General features: G+C 40.4%; 1 protein-coding gene and 1 long non-coding RNA gene across 12 annotated transcripts in view; one reads left to right on the top strand and one right to left on the bottom strand.

Annotated features, from left to right (window-relative positions):
• The window catches only part of LOC107179307, a 58539-nt gene that overhangs the window by 26286 nt on the left and 14341 nt on the right, over window positions 1-17912 (top strand). For 8 of the 11 annotated variants that reach the window (XR_006217803.1, XR_006217809.1, XR_006217802.1 and 5 more), the window contains 4 exons: window positions 7779-7853; window positions 7984-8209; window positions 14568-14721; window positions 15076-15139. This is a non-coding gene — a long non-coding RNA (uncharacterized LOC107179307). The remainder of the gene's footprint in view (window positions 1-7778; window positions 7854-7983; window positions 8210-14567; window positions 14722-15075; window positions 15140-17912) is intronic. The other 3 variants (XR_006217806.1, XR_006217804.1, XR_006217805.1) reach the window with 2 other exon arrangements.
• SLC16A10 (solute carrier family 16 member 10) overlaps window positions 2890-17912 on the bottom strand; it is a 112018-nt gene continuing 96995 nt past the window's right edge. The window contains exons 4-6 of the mRNA XM_042987004.1: window positions 14542-14685; window positions 6248-6476; window positions 2890-3444 (exon numbers count right to left, since the gene is read on the bottom strand). Of these exons, the coding sequence (XP_042842938.1) occupies window positions 3212-3444; window positions 6248-6476; window positions 14542-14685 (606 nt within the window). The 3' untranslated portion in view covers window positions 2890-3211. The remainder of the gene's footprint in view (window positions 3445-6247; window positions 6477-14541; window positions 14686-17912) is intronic.

Raw genomic sequence — 17912 nt, 5'->3', positions numbered from 1 at the left:
ACTTCCAGTGGATATTACAAGTCTTGTCGTAGGACTGTAGACTAAGGATTTTAACTGGGATCAAAGAAATTTATAAATTTTGAATAAAGTATTGATCTGGGTGGTTTATTACTACTGAAATGGATGGATCCTAATAACGTCTACCACAGTAAAATTTAACTGCAATGTTTCTGGAAGATCCATAGGCAATAGTACCTGATCCAGAGTCTCTGTAAAGGGAGCAAACAGTTGCTCCCTTTATGCTGTTGGCCTCAAATACCAGAACCTTTGAATTTGAGAATTTGCTGAGTTTTATCAGAATTAGCATGATGAGATAGAAAGCAGAGTTCTGACTCTATTCTTTTCCTCTCAAAAAAGTGTCTGGATTGAACCAAAAAATTTAGGCCCATCGAGTCACTTTATTGCAATAGTAACGCTCTGTTCAGAGATTACAAAGGATTTACTTTGAAAGATTATGGTACTATTTCTTGTCTAAAACACAAATCCTTATGAATATTAGTATTTTTCATTTTATCTTTAAACTTCAGACTTCTAGAACTTTTTGTACCAAACAACATGTTATGAAATATGCATTTTATAGAATTCAGCATCATTTATACTTTTTAACTTTATATTATTACAGCACAGACCTCCCCATAACAGTCTATTATAGTGGAGCTCTTTCAGTATCATAGATCCCATTTAATTCATTCCATTAGACTGAAAGCTGCATATGTGTAATACTGTACACAAAATATTCTGAGATCTAAATACTATACTAAATACTATTAATACTTCAGTCACTTTGCTCTTTTATTATGGAAACTAACCAAGCAAGAGCAAGTCAGATTGTTACTTTTTTTTCTTTCTAAAATCAGCCAAATTTTGAAAGGGAAAACATTTTGGAGGTCTTTACAGAGCAAATTTTCTCTTTTAGAATTCTTTCTGTAAAAAGGGGGTGAGGCAGTCTTAGGAGTCTATGCTAAAACTATCAAAAAAAAATGTTTCTAATGGCAAGTTTGATGATTGATCTTAGTTGTATGTTCTCAAAAGTACTGATAATAATCAGGAAATAATGTTTTATGTAACTGGGTGTGAATAAATGAATCCAATAATATCTTACATTATCATTTCTAAGTCATTTTCTAAAAGCTTTAAAATAAGAATATGAAAGGGCAGTATGGTCAAAATATAGTTGTTCTTTTAAGCAACAGAACCTTCCAAAAAACAAATTCCCCAAGTTTCCTAAATATGAAATATAGAAGTACTGGAAGTTGCAACCATGTGTATGTAGTAAATGGCTAAGTGATGTCTTCACAATAAAAAAATCACTTAAAATCCTATTAAAAATAAATTCCGCATTCAGCATTCCTATTTTGAACTTTGGGGTTTTTCTAGCTGTTTAATTAACTGCCTCGCTTCCCTCCAGCCCCCTGTGTGCCCTGCCCCACCCCCGTCAACAACTACAAATTCATATGCTCTTCAGGTACCTATATCCTCAGCTAGAGGCAAAGAAACAATAGAAGCTGAAAAGAAAAGCAGGGAGATAATAGATTAAGTTTCTGTCCATCCAGAGAAGTTAGAAACCTATGGATCCTGAAGGTGCTTTAGAAAAAGACAGCATTCTTCCCAAGTGAACAAGCTACGTTTGAGGAAGCTCTAATACACATTTATACTTAGGAATTAAATATACTTTGCATATTATTAATTTTCAAAGACATAAATAAGAAACATGTGGTACTAAAGTATAGTTTCAGGATGAGGAAATTGTTCTTAGTTTTTTGTAGACGAGTATAGGTCATGGCATGACTTCGGTTCTAATGTTTAGGTCCTTAAAACTTTAATAGCTTTCATACAAGTGTTTTTGTATAAATAGAAAAAATATTGGGAATGTTAATGGGGAGCATGCTAGGATAAATACTGATGAGTGCAAATTTTTGCCAGAAAGTTTGAGAAATACAGAAGTTATTTCTCTTTATAAGTGCTTTTAACCTTTCAAGACCCATTAATTTTATAAACCAATTTGAGCAATTATTTCCACCAGAAATACCTTCTGCATGATTAAAAGATTTTTTTCGCCATTTGCACCTGAAACTGCAACTTGATAACATGCTCGGTAAGACTCTGCTGAAACGTCAAGTCTAGTGCCAACAAAGTCAGAAGTCAGAAAAATTCTATGTTAAAACTGCCAGAATCTCTTTCATTCATTCTATTTTACTTTATTGTTAACATTGAAACAATTTCAGAAATTTGGGGTGTTTCTGGCTACCTGAGTAAAACATACTGCAAACCAAAAGAGAACAAAAAGTAAGTGGAAGAAGCGCCTGATTTCCAAATTGCTCTGCCCTAATGAACAGGATCCTTTTCATCTCACATGTACTGAATCTGAACACAGTTACCATCAGCACCAAGAAGTTCCCCTGACACCGAAGCAAGTCAGGATAACTTAATTTCGTATCTTACTTAACAGCAGGCAAGCAGCTTTAACATAGACTTGAGGTTTAGGTAGGTCTGACATTATCTAGAATCCAGACTTAAAGGTAAAAAGTTTCCAAATAGCAGAAGAAATTAAAACGGAGATACCAGAACTAAAAACACCATGTGAGACGATAAACGTTATTTCCAGTCCTAACCAAATTGCAACCCTTTCAGTATAGCGTGAGGTATTTTTTTTTAATTTTTTTAAAAACATTTATTTATTTTTGAGAGAGAGAGAGAGAGAGAGAGAGAGAGAGACAGAGTGCAAGCAGGGGAGGGGCAGAGAGAGGGAGACACAGAATCCGAAGCAGGCTCCAGGCTCCGAGCTGTCAGCACAGAGCCTGATGCGGGGCTTGAACCCACGAACAGCAAGAACACGACCTGAGCCGAACGAAGTCGGACGCTCAACCAACTGAGCCACCCAGGCGCCCCGAGGTATTTTTAAATATTTGTATAAGCTTATTAGCATTCACAGTTTCCAAAGTTGCTTTGGAATAGCTTCAATTCTCTTAATATTTGACTTTCAGACATGTTTTCATATACCATAGTCTCTGCCCCCAAACTCATGGAAATATCAAACAGCTAGCTATTCAGTGGCAGAAATGGTTCTTGTAGTAATAAGGGTTCTATTTCCCAATTATTGTGCTATTCTTAAGATGTAATTAAAAAAATAGGAAATTTGCAATTCATATAAAAGGGAAACTTGCTTAAACTTCCGAAAGCAAGTCCAGTCTGGTTGGAGGTATATAAGACATTAAATAACAGAGTCAGATTCTTTCTTAAAGATTCCAGGTGAGCTTGACAGCAGAGAGTTCTGGTTCTCCAACATTTTCTCCATCTTTTCTCCTCCAGTGGTTTTACCAATCTCTCTTTGCTTCTTAGTGTGGATCCATGGGATAAAACAAAGAACAGCACCTCCAATAAGGGGAGGGATTCCAGCGAGGTAGAATGCCACATCGTAGGAGCCCAGCTTGTCACGAAGTAACCCTGGGAAGGGAAAAAACTGTCACCAAGAGAAAACCAAGTGTGGCTTTTAGGGGTCTCAGATCAATCACACTGATGGCCTCCTCCTAAGCTAACAACTTCATCTCAGCAGGACTAGTTCAACCATCTCAAATATCAGACATTGCCTAGGAAATGGGTCTGAGGTATAAACCTTTCCTGATAGGAGGAAGGAAAAGATCTTAGATCTTTAATCTCATCACAGACTACAAGCCTATGGGTTTTTACACCAAGTTATTACATGGAAAAAAATATTCGCAACCAAGCTTTGGCTTTCTCAAAACTATTCAAAGGCCATTTGGGGTATTCTGACCTTTGGTGTAATGGTCCTTACAACGTCTACATTTCACATCTTTCTTAGGCCTATTTGTTTATGAAATAACATGAAACTATATTTAAAATTATGATCCGAAATCGTAACAAAAATTATAGATCTAAGAGGATGAAAAAGACTGTTACATACATTTATCAGCACGTGGGAGTAAAACATATATTCTTATGTTTTTTGCTTAAAACATAAAACAGAGATCCTTGGGCTCTGCTTCTAAAAACGGTTATTTTGAATACTCCTTATTTCTAATTTCTCTAACAAAATCCAGGTTTTTTAAAAAAGATTTTATTCTTGGGGTGCCTGGGTGGCTTAGTTGGTAAAATGTCTGACTTCAGCTCAGGTCATGATCTCGTAGTTCATTAGTTCCAGCCCCCCGTCGGGCTCTGTGCTGACAGCTTAGAGCCTAGAGCCTGCTTCAGATTCTGCGTCTCCCTCTCTCTCTGCTGCTTCCCCACATGTGCTCTGTCTCTCTCTGTCAAAAATAAATAAAAACATTAAAAAAAAAATTTTTTTAAGATTTTATTTTTTAAGTAACCTTTACACCCAACATGGGGCTCGAACTTATAACCCCAAGATCAAGAGTCACATACTCTACTAACTGAGCCAGCCAGACACCCCACAAAATCCAGATTTTAAAAGTTATCCTAGTGGTTTTTTTTTTTAACGTTTATTTATTTATTTTTGAGAGAGAGAGAGCGCGCACACGTGCGCAGGGGAGGGGCAGAGAGAGAATCCCAAGCAGGCTCCTCAGTGTCAGTGCAGAACCCAGTGGGGCTTGAACCCACAAACCGCGAGACCATGACCCAAGCGAAAACCAAGAGCCGGACACTTAAGCAAATGAGTCACCCAGGTGCCCCTATCTTAGTGTTTTTAAACTTTTGTAACTTTTACCATAAGACCTAAGTTATCAGAAATGTCCAGGGAACAAACTGTATGGAGTATCTGACTTTTCTAAATAAACAGCTGAGAATCTGTCAAGTACCGACACATGAAGTGTGCATTTATTCTCGATAGAAACATAAAATATACAATATATCTAAATCTACAATTTTCTTATCTTCTGAGTCAGAATATTCCTTATATACTGACCCTTTCCTTCCTTATGAACACCAGTCATCATGTTTGGACTGTAATACCATGATCCATCAGAAGCTCCTGAGGAGTCAAGAGCTTTCTGCTGCCAGTTGCTGGGTGCTGTTCTGCCAACTTAGGAAGTTTCCAGTTATCTCCTTATTCTTGGTCTGTTATCAGTTATTTCTAGTTGCAAACACCATTCCTACCAAAGTGCTGCTTATTATCTGCTTTTGACTTGGAAACCCTAGAAATCTACGTTTGTAAGGTGTAAAAATAGTGTGAATAGTCTATTACCTGCAGGCAGGGAAAGAAGGGCTGGAGGGTTTTCCTGCTACAGGGAGACTGTGACCTTTAGTGACTCTGTGTGCTTGATTCGTGACTAGGTTCCCAGCGGGAAAAGTTGCTAGATATGTGCGATTCTGGACACGAGAATGAACTTTCTCTGAGCCCCTTACGTGCCAAACACCAACGATAATAAATACATTTGAATTTTATCCTAATTTTATCAGATTCTAATCTAATAATTCACTGGCACCCCAGTGATATTGAACATGAGACAATTTTATGCTATTGAGAAGATTTCTAAAGGTGAAATGCATCATAACATAAATTAACCATTTCTGTGGCACTTACCACATTCACAGTGTTGTATAACCGCCACCTCTATCTAGTCCCCAGATATTTTTATCACACCAGAAGGAAATGCCATACCCGTTAAGCAGTTATTCCCTACTCCCCCTTCCCTCCAGCCCCTGGAGACCACCAATCTGCTCTCTGCCTCTGTGGATTTACCTATTCTGGATATTTCATATCAATAAAATCATACAGTATGTGACCTTTTGTATTTGTGCTTCTTTCACTTAGCATAATGTTCTCAAGGTTCATCACCTGGTAGCATGTATTGGTACAATACTTCATTCCTTTTTATGGCCGAATAATATCCCGTTATGGCTGCACCACATTTTGTTTGTCCATTCATCCACTGATGAACACTTGAGTTGTTTCCACTAAATGGTATTTTTCATTAATTATTTCTAGGGGGGATACGATCTCTTGCCCAAAGCATACATATTTAGAAATCTTTTAGAATCTTCACCTCTTTTTTTAAAGAAACTATGTTCCCATTTCTCCAAAACACATACTAAGTGAAATACAGGAATTGTAAAAGCTTAAAGCCCAGAAGATTGCAATTACATATTTTACTGAGTGTGTCAGATTATCAATAAGGATAAGAGAGACTCCTCAGCAAACTTTTTCAACATGCCATCTACAGCTGGTCTTATTAAAAACGTTATCAATAAGGCACATACAAAAGCAAAAGACCACCAACCAATAAATCATAATATATTTTACATATAATTACTGGAGAACCATTACATTTACCTGCAATAGGTGGGCCCACAGTCATGGGTATAGACATGAATCCAAGTAGAAATCCAATTGCTTGAGAAACATCCTGGGCACCAACTAACTCAAAGGCAATGGGAGCCATAATGGAAATGAAGCATCCATCGAAGAGACCCATGATGAGACAGACAGCAATGAGGGCCCCAAAGACACCACACAGGGGAATCATCATGGACATCAAACCAATGAAGAAAAAGGAGAGTACCTAGAATAAGACACCACCACAATGTCAACTCTGCTCTCAGGAAAAGTATATGTTGCAATTACTGAGCAACATGCATGCCTAGGAATATTAACTGACTCCTCCCTGGAAGAGTTGCCTCCCTGGCCCAATTCACCTTGATTTTATGTGATCAATCCCCATAATCATCTCCCCTAAGTTCCCCTAGCACTTTCTTAAAATTTCCATTAAGAATAAAGTAAGTATTTTTACATATTTACGTTCCCCTCCAGCCTGTAAGTTCTTTGAGGTCAGAATCTGTACAAGTCCTCTTTGGACTAGATATTCTAAGGTTTAAGAATCTTGCACCTGGTCAGCACTCAATAAATATCTGTTCTTTGAGTATTGGCTCAAATTCATTAATCAAACATCTGATTTTGAAATTATACTCTACTGGTGTTAGTCCTTTGCAAACGGAAAATATGCCAGGAAGATCAGATCAGATCACAAAGCTTCCAATTCGGGGAATGCAATGATGTAAGGTTTAGATATTTAAATACTTTAGAATACATTGCCTGCCAATATTCCAGACATATTCCAGATATTCAGACCAAGTGAGAGATTAAAATAAGTAACTATGATTTGATAGGTATTATACAAATATGTACTGAATTTTGATTATTCAAATTCTAATTAAATTCTGACGGTCATAGGAAATATGTATAATATGCAATGAAAAACAAATTATTCTGCTATAACATTGAAGAACTAAATTTTCTAATCCTATTTTACTTGATAGTGTAAATCAATATGATTATCAAATGATACTTTCAAACACTGTTTTCTGGTGATACAGCATAGGTATAACCTATTTAAGCCTCCAGAGTTAAGGTCTGGAAATATTTTGAGCCACGGAATACTTTCATTTTAACGTTAGAGTAGTTAATAGAACCGAACACTTAATTTTGCCTGCCATTTGGTAGCTCTGTGCTGTGTGCTATGTGAATAATACCTGGTCCCTACCCTTGGGCTGTGGGGAGATGAACACGTGAAACAAGTGCACATCAAGTGTTCTAGATGTTGCCATAGTTGTATATTCCAAGTATGGTGAACACAAAAAAAGAAGCAAACAATTCAATAACTTTCTTTAGGCAAAGAACGAATTAAAACTGGACAATTCACTAGGCAGCAGAAGAAATGTTTCAAAATGCATCAAGCTTTTGAAAAATATGCATATAATAGCAGCTATCATTTCTTGTTTATTAAATGCCAGGCACTGTTCTAAGCACTTTAATAATCTCCTAACAACTTTATGAAGTGGATACTAATATTGTGCCCATTTTACAGATGCAGATAGTGATTCTTGAAGAGGGGTAGTAATGCGCCCAAACGTGCCCATCCTGGAACCCTTGGTCTACACAGGTAGTAGTAGAGAGCAGAAGGAACTACTGTTCCTAGAGGATACCCTTCAATGACAGGGGGGTGGGGGGGAAGGGAAAGACCATGAAGCAGCCATCTGGATCACCATCTTTGCCTATTCTGTTTTTCCTAGGACCCACTAGGCACACCTACAGCGTACCAAGCTCGGTAGCTCACCTCAGGGCAGCCCCTCACAACCTAGTACACATCAGGATTACCTGAGGAGTTCCTGAAGCTGCAGACTGAGTGAAGGGATACAGGAATAGCAGTCTGGCCAAGCTCTCCAGATGACTTTAACACAAGTGGTCCACTGACCCCACAATAAGAAACATGCTCTTGAAAAAAGTTTCAAACTCCAGGTTAGATCTCTTTTCGACACCATCACACCATGCAACTGAAAATTTTTCTTCATGGTTAAAACATGGCTTTATGGTATAATGATTAGTATAAGACTCCGAGTTGGTTGTTGAAAAATAAGCCTGGCACTCACATTTTCCAAAGAACACAATCTCCCATTCTCCTGATTTTTTATTTTCTACTTAAACATCTTCGTCTCTACCCCAACTTCAATGAAACCACATACAGAATTTCTTGCATGGATATTATTGGGCTTGCGGCCTGATAGGTTGGAAAGAACTAAAGGCCCAGAGGAACAAGACCAGGTTCCAGCATTCTGTGACCTTGAGCCAGTAAAAAGGCTTCCTGATGCTTTCCATCTATACAAACAGATCTAAAAATAAATCAAAATGTAGAAAGTGGGTTGAAATTCATAAGTAGGTAAAGATTTCAGGAGTTATTGATAAAATAACCATAAAATAGTCTTAATTGTATATGCATTTTTTAACTCTACCTGCAAAACATAAAAGGAGATAAACATGGAAAGTCATTTGAATCTTAGAAACTTATCTCTATTATCACAAACTCCAGAGGATCTACAATAAAACTTCAGGACACTGTGAGGCCACATTGCCACAGACCAAACATTCACAACCATGCCACTGTAACTATGCTATGTGTTAGCTTTCAAGAATATTCTTTTCTTTGAATGTTTCCTGTTCTTTTACTATTTTGTTTAGTACAAATCTCTTCCAAGATAAGAGAACCAGAGTGAATTAGTGAAATCCTAGCATACTACTTGGCACAAAGTCAACTGTGCTCAATAAATGAATGTTTTTCTTGAACAAACTTATGTAACATGAGACCCAGGTGCTTTACTTTTGGTGGTTATCCTGATTTTTCTATACATCATTGGCCCCTTGCAATTTTTGTTCTTTGGTAAGTTTTGTAAAAAATCATTCACTTAAGAGTTTTGAATTTATTACTATATATTTGAACCATGTCATTTCTTAATACTTTACCTGACTACAAGTTCTCCTCAATCCAAACTATATTATCTTCTTTTTTAATTACTTGGCAGTAATTGTTAGTTATTATTCGAAACTGTTAAATTTTAATAACTTAAATAGAAATTTTTATTTAAAAGTAAAATTTCTTGGTTTTTCTTTAAGAATGGAGTTCACAGGAATTTACACATTTATTCTTTAGCATTTCTCAGAAAATAGCTTGCAAACTGTTCATATGAGAGGTTCCATACTTCATCACTTCCCCAAATAAGTACTGATCCACGGGTACCTGCCTGGTCCAGTCAGAAGAGCATGCAACTCTTGATCTCAGGGTCGTGAGTTTGAGCCCCATGTTAGGTGTAGAGATTGCTAAATAAATTAAACCTATTAAAAAATATATTGATCCATACATCAAATATTGATTTGTAGATGCCCCATTTTGAAAGATGAATAAATTTGGTATTACTACAGTCTGTTTTCCTCTCCTCAAACACAGCAACTCTGGTTAGATTTAAATAAGGTATTCAGAGGCTCCTAATTCTCCTCTAATCTCTGGCAATGACATTTAATTTAATAAGGCATTGACAGTTGAGATGTATTTCTTGCTTTTGTTTTCTTAAAACCATCCAAGGAAATATCTTCTGTCACAATATTATAGGCTTTAGAAGAATAACCCCTTGCTTGAGTTAGTTTACATACTTTAAGAACAAAAAAAAATTGTTTTTTTTATATTACCCTTCCCTATTTCTATCACAAAGAGAACATTCTTGGAGAAATGTCAGTTTAAGTTCTGCTCAGGAATCTAAGTATAGCTCAAGAGGAAAAATGAGCTGCACCTGAATAAGCAGGAGGCATTTTCAGAGGCAGACATACAGCTGGCCACAGTTAGGTTCAAGTGTTGCTCCTACAAATTTATTCAATATAAAGTTTCCAGACTTTCAGGGCCTCTGGCTAGGAACCCAGAGCAGAAAGACTTTCACCATTATAATTCCATATAATGCAATTCAGTCATCTCTTCAGCATTTAAAACTGTTAGGCTGGGGGCGCCTGGGTGGCTCAGTTAAGTGTCTGACTCTTGATTTCAGCTCAGGTCATGATCTCACAGTTCATGAGTCTGAGCCCCACATTGGGCTCTGTGCTGACAGTGTGGATTCTCTCTCTCTCCCTCTCTCTCTGTTCCTCCCCCCCCACCTTGTGCTCTCTCTCTGTCCCTCTCTCTCTCAAAAGAAATAATAAAAAACAAAATGTTAGCTGAAAATACCTGGAAACCAGGACCTTGATAGAGTTTAAATTCAGAACTCTTAAGCAAAATGTAAGTGATCTATAAGCTAAGTGATCTATAAGCAAAGATCTCTAGTTCAGGATAACCAAAGTCTTCTTTCTTAAGATCTGTTCCAAATCAGGATTTGCTTCAGTATTTGATGAAATAAAAAGGGGACGCCTGGGTTGCTTAGTTGGTTAAGCATCTGACTCTTGATTTTGGCTCAGGTCATGATCTCACGGTTTCGTGAGTTCGAGCCCTGCGTTGGGCTCTGTGCTGGCAGCTTGGAGCCTGCTTGGGATTCTCCCCCTGTCTGCCCCTCGCCAACCACACAATAAAAGGAAGGATGCATTAATCCTCCACTCTGGGCTGGCACTTTACATAAGCTGTCACCATGAATCCTTACCACAGCCCTCTGCCAGTTCTGAACACGGCTGGTGCAAGGACTGGGCTGAACTCGTGTCTCCAGAGCCTGTGTGCTTTTCTGCTGCGCAGCCTCCCAAACCCAAGATGCCTGTGACCAGAAATTAGACCGTGTGGGAGGCTGTGAGGTGTGATCTGTGCCCAGCTGCTAGGAGACAGGGAGGAGTTGGGCTATAACAGACAAAAGCAGGCAGTGGGCATGTCTGCACCACCAACGACAGCAAGGTAAGGAGTGGGAGCATTCCAACTTTTAAAGGCTAGGCCAAAAGGCAGCCAGCCATTGAGGGAAAGAGAAAGAGGAGGAAGCAAACAGAGCTGGAGCTGGCAACAGCAGAGAACAGCCAAGAATCAAAAGCCACACCGAATGGTTGGCAGGTGGGCAGGGAAGCCAGGAAAAAGGAGAGAGAGGAGGGGAGTGATACAAAGGAGTGAGTCCAGTAGCCACACGGGCAAGGCCTGTGTTGGCTCCTGTGCCACTGTGTTCACAGGAGGAGCGCACTCCCAGCAGCCACAGGACACACTGAAGGCCTTTTTTCTCCTTCACAGGCTCTCTGAAATGCAGTCATGTCACTCGTGACTCAGCATATGCTGCTGTGGAGAATGGATTACTGCTTCCACCCCAGTAACCTATCCTCCAGAGACAGAACCACCACAGTGACTTAAAATGTGAAATCAGACCCCTTCATTCTCCAACAAAGACCCACAACACTTAAAGCAAAATCTCTTCAGTTTGACTTTCAAGGCCCTGTATAATCTGGCCCCTCCTAGCTTTCCAACCTCTTCCCTTGTCACTCTCCCTGTCTTCCTGAGTTCTTCATTTTTCCTGCCTCCAGTATTGCTCCAGGAACTCAGGGGCCACGTGTGTCTTGTTTGTATCATCCCACCAAGGTCTAGGCTGGAACACAGTAGACACAATCCTTTGCATGAATGAAAGGAAGCTGAAAGTCTGTAATACAGGGGCACCTGGGTGGCTCAGTCAGTTAAGTGTCTGACTCTTGATTTCGGCTCAGGTCATGATTTCACAGTGTGTGAGTTCAAGCCCCATGTCAGGCTCTGCACTGACAGCGTAGAGCCTACTTAGGATTCTCTCTCTCTCCTTCTCTCTCTTTGCCCCTCCCCTCCCTGCTTGTGTGCTCTCTTTCTCAAAATAAGTATTTTTAAGTCTGTAATGCATCGAATGTCCATTAGAGGGTTCTCTTGACACTTGAGAACAAAACCAAATGTTCCACAAGAATACCCACAGTTAGGTCCTAAAAAAGGGGGGGAACGATCATAATACAGTAAATACTTGTAAAAGTAGCACTCTACCAGCTGTCTACTCTCCCTTCTGCTATGTGACCAGACTCCTTTCTGCAGCTGGCTGCCGGGACCTCCACACAGACACCCACAGTGAGTCAGCCTCTGTTCCTTAGGGTTCGTACCTCTGAGTGGAAATAACAACGATACTTTCCTCTTAGGGCTGGTGCAAGGAACAAGGGAGATTGCATGTGGGGCACTTAGTTCATTGTCTGGTACATGGAAGTACTCAATAAATGGCGGCTGGGTTATTTCAAATCATCTAATGGAAGCTTCTTTATCTGTAATGAATGCCTTTTCCAATCATTTTCCTGCACCTAAATCCCAGCTCTACTTCAAAGCCCAGCTCAAATACTGCCTCCCATCTATACAGTGAGCTGGCACACTCAATTCCCCAATCCCAAATTGCCCCCTTCCCCGGGCTCCCCTTCACTGTCCTCCCACAGCCAAGCTGTTAGGCAAAGTAGTCTACGTTTCCATTTTTTCAGCTAATCATGATCAGTCTTTAGCACCTGCCATGCCACTGAAACTCTGTTGCTAAATGCAATGAAAACCTTTTAGCCTTTAATGTGCTTGCCCTGTCACTAGCTACCGACACTGCTGACCACTGCTGTCCCTGAAACACTCTGTGCCCTGCTTCTTTCCCACTAAGCTGGCCACTCCCTTCAGTCTTCATGCACATCCCTCGTCCTCTGCTTACCCATACAGCCCACGAATGCCAAAGTCCCACAGGTCCCTCGGGATCTCTCAGGAGCTCCAGACGCAACATGGCTCTCCCATGAGCACCAAAAATTTAACATGGCAAAAGTGAACTCCACATCTTACTCCGATTTACTGAAATGACTCATCTTAAACGCAATAGCACAACCATCCATTCTGTTACCGGAGCCACAAATCTCAGACCCAGCTTTGGTGGCTCCGTCAAACTCTTACTCCCATATCCCTATTTTACTGTTTGATGCCAGTGTTTCTGCCTTGGTTCCTCCTGCCTAGACTGCTTCAATGGTCTCCAGCTAGTACCCCTGCTTCCACTCTGTTGTTGTTGTTGTTGTTGTTGTTTTTAATAACAGCTTGATAGAGATAAATTCACATACCATAAAATTCACCCATTTAAAGTAAATAATTCAGTACGTTTTACTGAATTTACAAAGTTGTACAACTATCACTACTGCCTAACTTTGGAATATATCACCCCAGGAAGAACCCCCATAGCCTGTAGCAGTTACTCCCCACAGCCCCCCCCCCAACCCCCGCCCACCCCGGGCCACCAGGAATCCACTCTGTCTCTGTGGCACTGCCTATTCTGGCCACTCCACCAAAACAGAGCTGCACAACATGTAGCCTTTTGTGACTGCCTGAGCTCCTGCCCTCCCACGTCATCCACCCTTCACAGCCACTGCATTAAGCTTAATAAAATACAACTGTCATGTCACTCCCTCAGTTAAAACCCTCTAGTGGCTCCTGGTAGATTTCAGGATAGTGTTATCCTTCTCCTAACCCGGCTCCTGCCTCTCCCCACCTCCCTCCCCCCACCCCCCGCCCCCCACCCAGTCAGTTTATCGCTCTCCCTTTATTCCATTCAAACACTCAGTTTCACAGACATAATATAACTATGTCACACCTCCACCTCTTTGCCCATGTGGTTTCCTCTGCTTGGAACACACTTCTCTATCTTCCTTCTCTTTCTGACTGCCACTCACCTATTAATACCACACCAGCCCAGGAAGCCTGCTCAGAGCCTCACTAGTGATTCAGATAGTTGGTGCCTATGTTTCTAGCACCCGTCTAGCATAGCCATTATTCCACTTTGCTGCAACTCTGTCTCCCCATGAGACCATTAGCGACTAACTGAGGGCACAGACCATGTTTCATGCTTCATCCGCAGCATTTAGCACAGTGTCTGGCACGGAGGAGTCATTTAAGTGCTTGTCAAGTGAGTGTCCGTGTGAGCTTGGAATTAGCATTTGCGTAGTGCACAGCCCTCAACACCCAGGAGGCAATCTGCAGTAAAAAAGTTCAAAATAAACAGGCCCCTGAATTTCACAAGGTGGTGCAAAAGGCACATGACTAAGAGAACTGTGCCAGAAATAAAACATTCTTCTTAGAAAAAGCAGTGGGCAAAAACCATCTTGATTTGGTGGAGTGCCGTGACAAAACAAGTAAGCTTGTTGTGTGATCGCCAATTTCTCATGTTGAAAACCCAAAATTCATAACTGAGTTTGGCCTTGAAAAACTGCTGGTAGAAGTTAGGTTCTAGAAAACATTTGTAATTTTTACAGAAGAATTTAAGCAAACACATACATACATATAATGAGACATGAGGTGACAAAGATAATTCTGCTGGGGGAAAAGCAGCTTAAGAAAGTACCTGAAGATAAACCTTCTTCACACCAGGCATATAATCTGCGATCCGGCCAAAGAGCAGCCGTCCGACTCCTGAAGTGATGCCAATGCACATGAGAACCACCTCTTTATTTTTTCCATCTTGAAATCTTTCATTCACATATTTCATCTGTGGACCATCAAGAAAGAAGCAACACTAAATACGGTAGGAAAAACTGACAAGTTTTGACACAAAATGCCTTTGTGTCTGCACAATGTTATGGATTCTCACCCCCTTCCAGTTCCAAATATTTATACAATTTCTTCTGTGATAATTGTTCATCAGAACATACGAAGACAAAGCTAACATGATTTAGCTAGCACAAAAGAAGAATTGTTAGGAGAGGTCCTATTTCAAAAAAATGACGAATGTACATTTTATAAGTTAACCTCGAGCCATTAGCTAAAGGAAGAGAACATACTTTGAACACACCATACAGCCTTCTCCTCTCAAGGTCACCCCAGGACCCAATTATCTGTTCTCCTTACAGGCTATTTAAGGCAGTTTTATCTCTTGTAGGAGGACCTGAACCAAACTGACACCCCTGAAACAGCTGGAGTGGAGCTTCCAGGATAAAGCAGAAGTAAGGTTCCCTACCTGTGAATTTGCCTATCTGTGTGACATCAGAACAGACAGATACACAGTTTAACACAGCGGTTAAGAGAAAAGCCTCTTAGACTGCATGGGTTCAAGTCTTGGTTCCATCCCTTATCAGCCTTGTGACCTTGAGTAATTTCTTAACCTTTAGGTCCTCAGTTGCCTTGTCTGTAAAATGGAGATAGCAATAGTACCTCAAGTATTTAAAATATACGACCTATCACTGATACACATATCCATTGTAAAAAGATCCCCCCCCCCATCAAATTAGTTAATACATCTATCACCTAACATATTTACCTTTTTGGGGGGAGGGGGGTGAGAACACTTTCTATTCTCTTGCAAATTTCAGTTATACAATACACTGTTGCCAACTATAATCAACAATGTAATTAGATCCTCAGACCTTATTTATAACTGAAAATTTTAATTTTAGCCTTCTTTTAAAGTTTGTTTATTTTGAGAGAGTGTACGTGCGAGCAGGGGAGGGGCAGTGAGGGAGGGAGAGAGACAATTCCAGGCGGGCTCCATGCTCAATGCAGAACTCGAAGCAGGGCTTGATGTCATGACCAACCAACCGACCATGTGATCATGACCTGGGCTGAAATCAAGAATCAGTTGGTTGGGGCACCTGACCTGAGTGGCTCAGTTAAGTGTCCGACTTCAGCTCAGGTCATGATCTCATGGTTCGTGAGTGCAAGCCCCGCATCAGGCTCTGTGCTGTCAGCTCAGAGCCTGGAGCCTGCTTTGGATTCTGTGTCTCCCTCTTTCTGTCTCTGTCTCTCTCAAAAATAAATAAACATTAAAAAAAAAAAAAAAAAAAAAAAAAAAAAAGAATCAGTTGGTTAAATGACTGAGCCACCCAGGCACCAGGCACCCAATTTTAGCCTATCTTTTTTCAAGGACCTTTTCCCTCTATTTGCAGTGTACTTAATGACTGTAAAACAACAACCTGACTATGTTTTAAAAGGAAGTGTGGCCAGGCAGTTGTTATACTGGGTGAAAGAAAAATACACAGCAACTCAGCACCCACTAACATAAGCTTTGCTCCCACAGCCCCCAAGTTTCATCCCTATCTTAGCACTTCCTTTTTCTCAATGATCATCTATCTGTGCTCACAAGGAAAAAAAAGCATGTCTCTACTCCCACTGTTTTCTCTGCAATCGCAGAGATGTTTTAACTAACCCAAACAGTTGTTTCAAACAATCAGACTTGCCGTTCCCTATACCAAACTTTGGCCTGAATTCTAGAAGCCTGCAAAGCAAATTACCCAGCAAACTCAATGGCCCATTGATTCCCAAGTGTTCCTAGTAGCCTGTAGGGATGACGTCTTCTTAAGAGACTTCCATTTCACATTTTTAGGCCCACTTGGATATGCCAACACCAGCACTCTGTCTTTTCCCTTCCCAAACTGGTAACTCTCCTCCCTAACTTCTCTATTTCCACACTGCTCCAGAATAATTCTTCTAAATAGGACTTTAATCTGATCAATCCCTCATCCATTAGTTACCCACCACTGACATTTATATTCGGTTTGGTATTAAAAGCCCTTCATAACCTGTCACCAGTCGTCTTTGTGCCTTTATTACCTATTGATCCTTGACTCAAAAGCAGAAAACTCAAATATCTACAGGACTCAGGCAAGTAGCATGAAGGAGTGAAAGAGACTTCCTGGAGAGAGGGAACACATACTCCAAGCCCCCTTTTATTTTAAAGGGAAGTCAGAAATTTTTTGTGGAAATGTTGGCACCTACCTTAAATTTACAACACAGCAGGATCCAACCCCATGCCAGTCTGCAAACTGCATTAGGCTGGCTTTGATCTCAGCCCTAATCCCATCTGGCCCAGCAGGACAGGTTTATTCAAATAGTGTTGCTTAAACACATCTCATACTTTGTTACCTCTCTACATTTCTGCTGTCTCTTCTTTGACTTTCTGAATCCTACCCATTCTTTAAGACTCTGCTCAAATCCCACCTTTTCTATAAAGCTGTCCTTGATGACCTCCACCTTATATCCCATTCTTGTTATTGCCTAAAGTTTTCATTGGCACCATAAGTATTGCATGTTCCTACCCAGCCTTTCTAGCTTCTAAGGCTACACATTCTGTTGTATAAACTCTTGCATGTCACCCTAGGCCTATCTACCCGTCTGTTCCAAAGACACCTCAAAGTGAATATGACTCATGCTGAACTCCTCTCCCCCTCACAATCTGCCTTCCCTCCACTACTACTTTTGGCCCAACTCTCCAAGGGAGAAACCTAAAAAGCATCCTAGATTGCAGATGCAGGAGTCACCGCCAAATTCTGATGATTTTACCTCCTCCCCCTCTCAGACACACTTCTTTTGGTCTGTGTTCCCTGTGTTTCAGTTCAGGCTCCCATCACTCACTTAGACAACAACAGCCTCCTAGCATGCTTCTGGCTTGAGCCCCCCACTCCTGCATCTTTAAATTCTCTGAGACCACCAGATTAAGTTCAAAACGAAAAACACTTCTCTGAGATCCTTTGACGGTTCCCACAGCCTTCAGGATAAAGCTCCCGCTCCTGCTTTAATAGATAAAAGCTTTGCTACTGCAGCCTCACTTCCAGCTGCCTCCTTACACACACGCTGTTAACACTGTGCTGTTCAATGTGGTAGCTGCTAGCCACACAGAGGCTACTGAGCACTTAAAAAGTAGCTACTTCAAATTGAGATGTGCTCGAAGTGCAAAATACAGAAAATTTAGAAGACTTGGTGGAAAAACATGCAAAATATCTC

Source organism: Panthera tigris, chromosome B2 (genome assembly GCF_018350195.1).
Source record: "Panthera tigris isolate Pti1 chromosome B2, P.tigris_Pti1_mat1.1, whole genome shotgun sequence".
NCBI lineage: Eukaryota > Metazoa > Chordata > Mammalia > Carnivora > Felidae > Panthera > Panthera tigris.
Note: the sequence above shows the minus strand (reverse complement) of the source record. Positions and strands in the feature narration are given on the sequence as shown.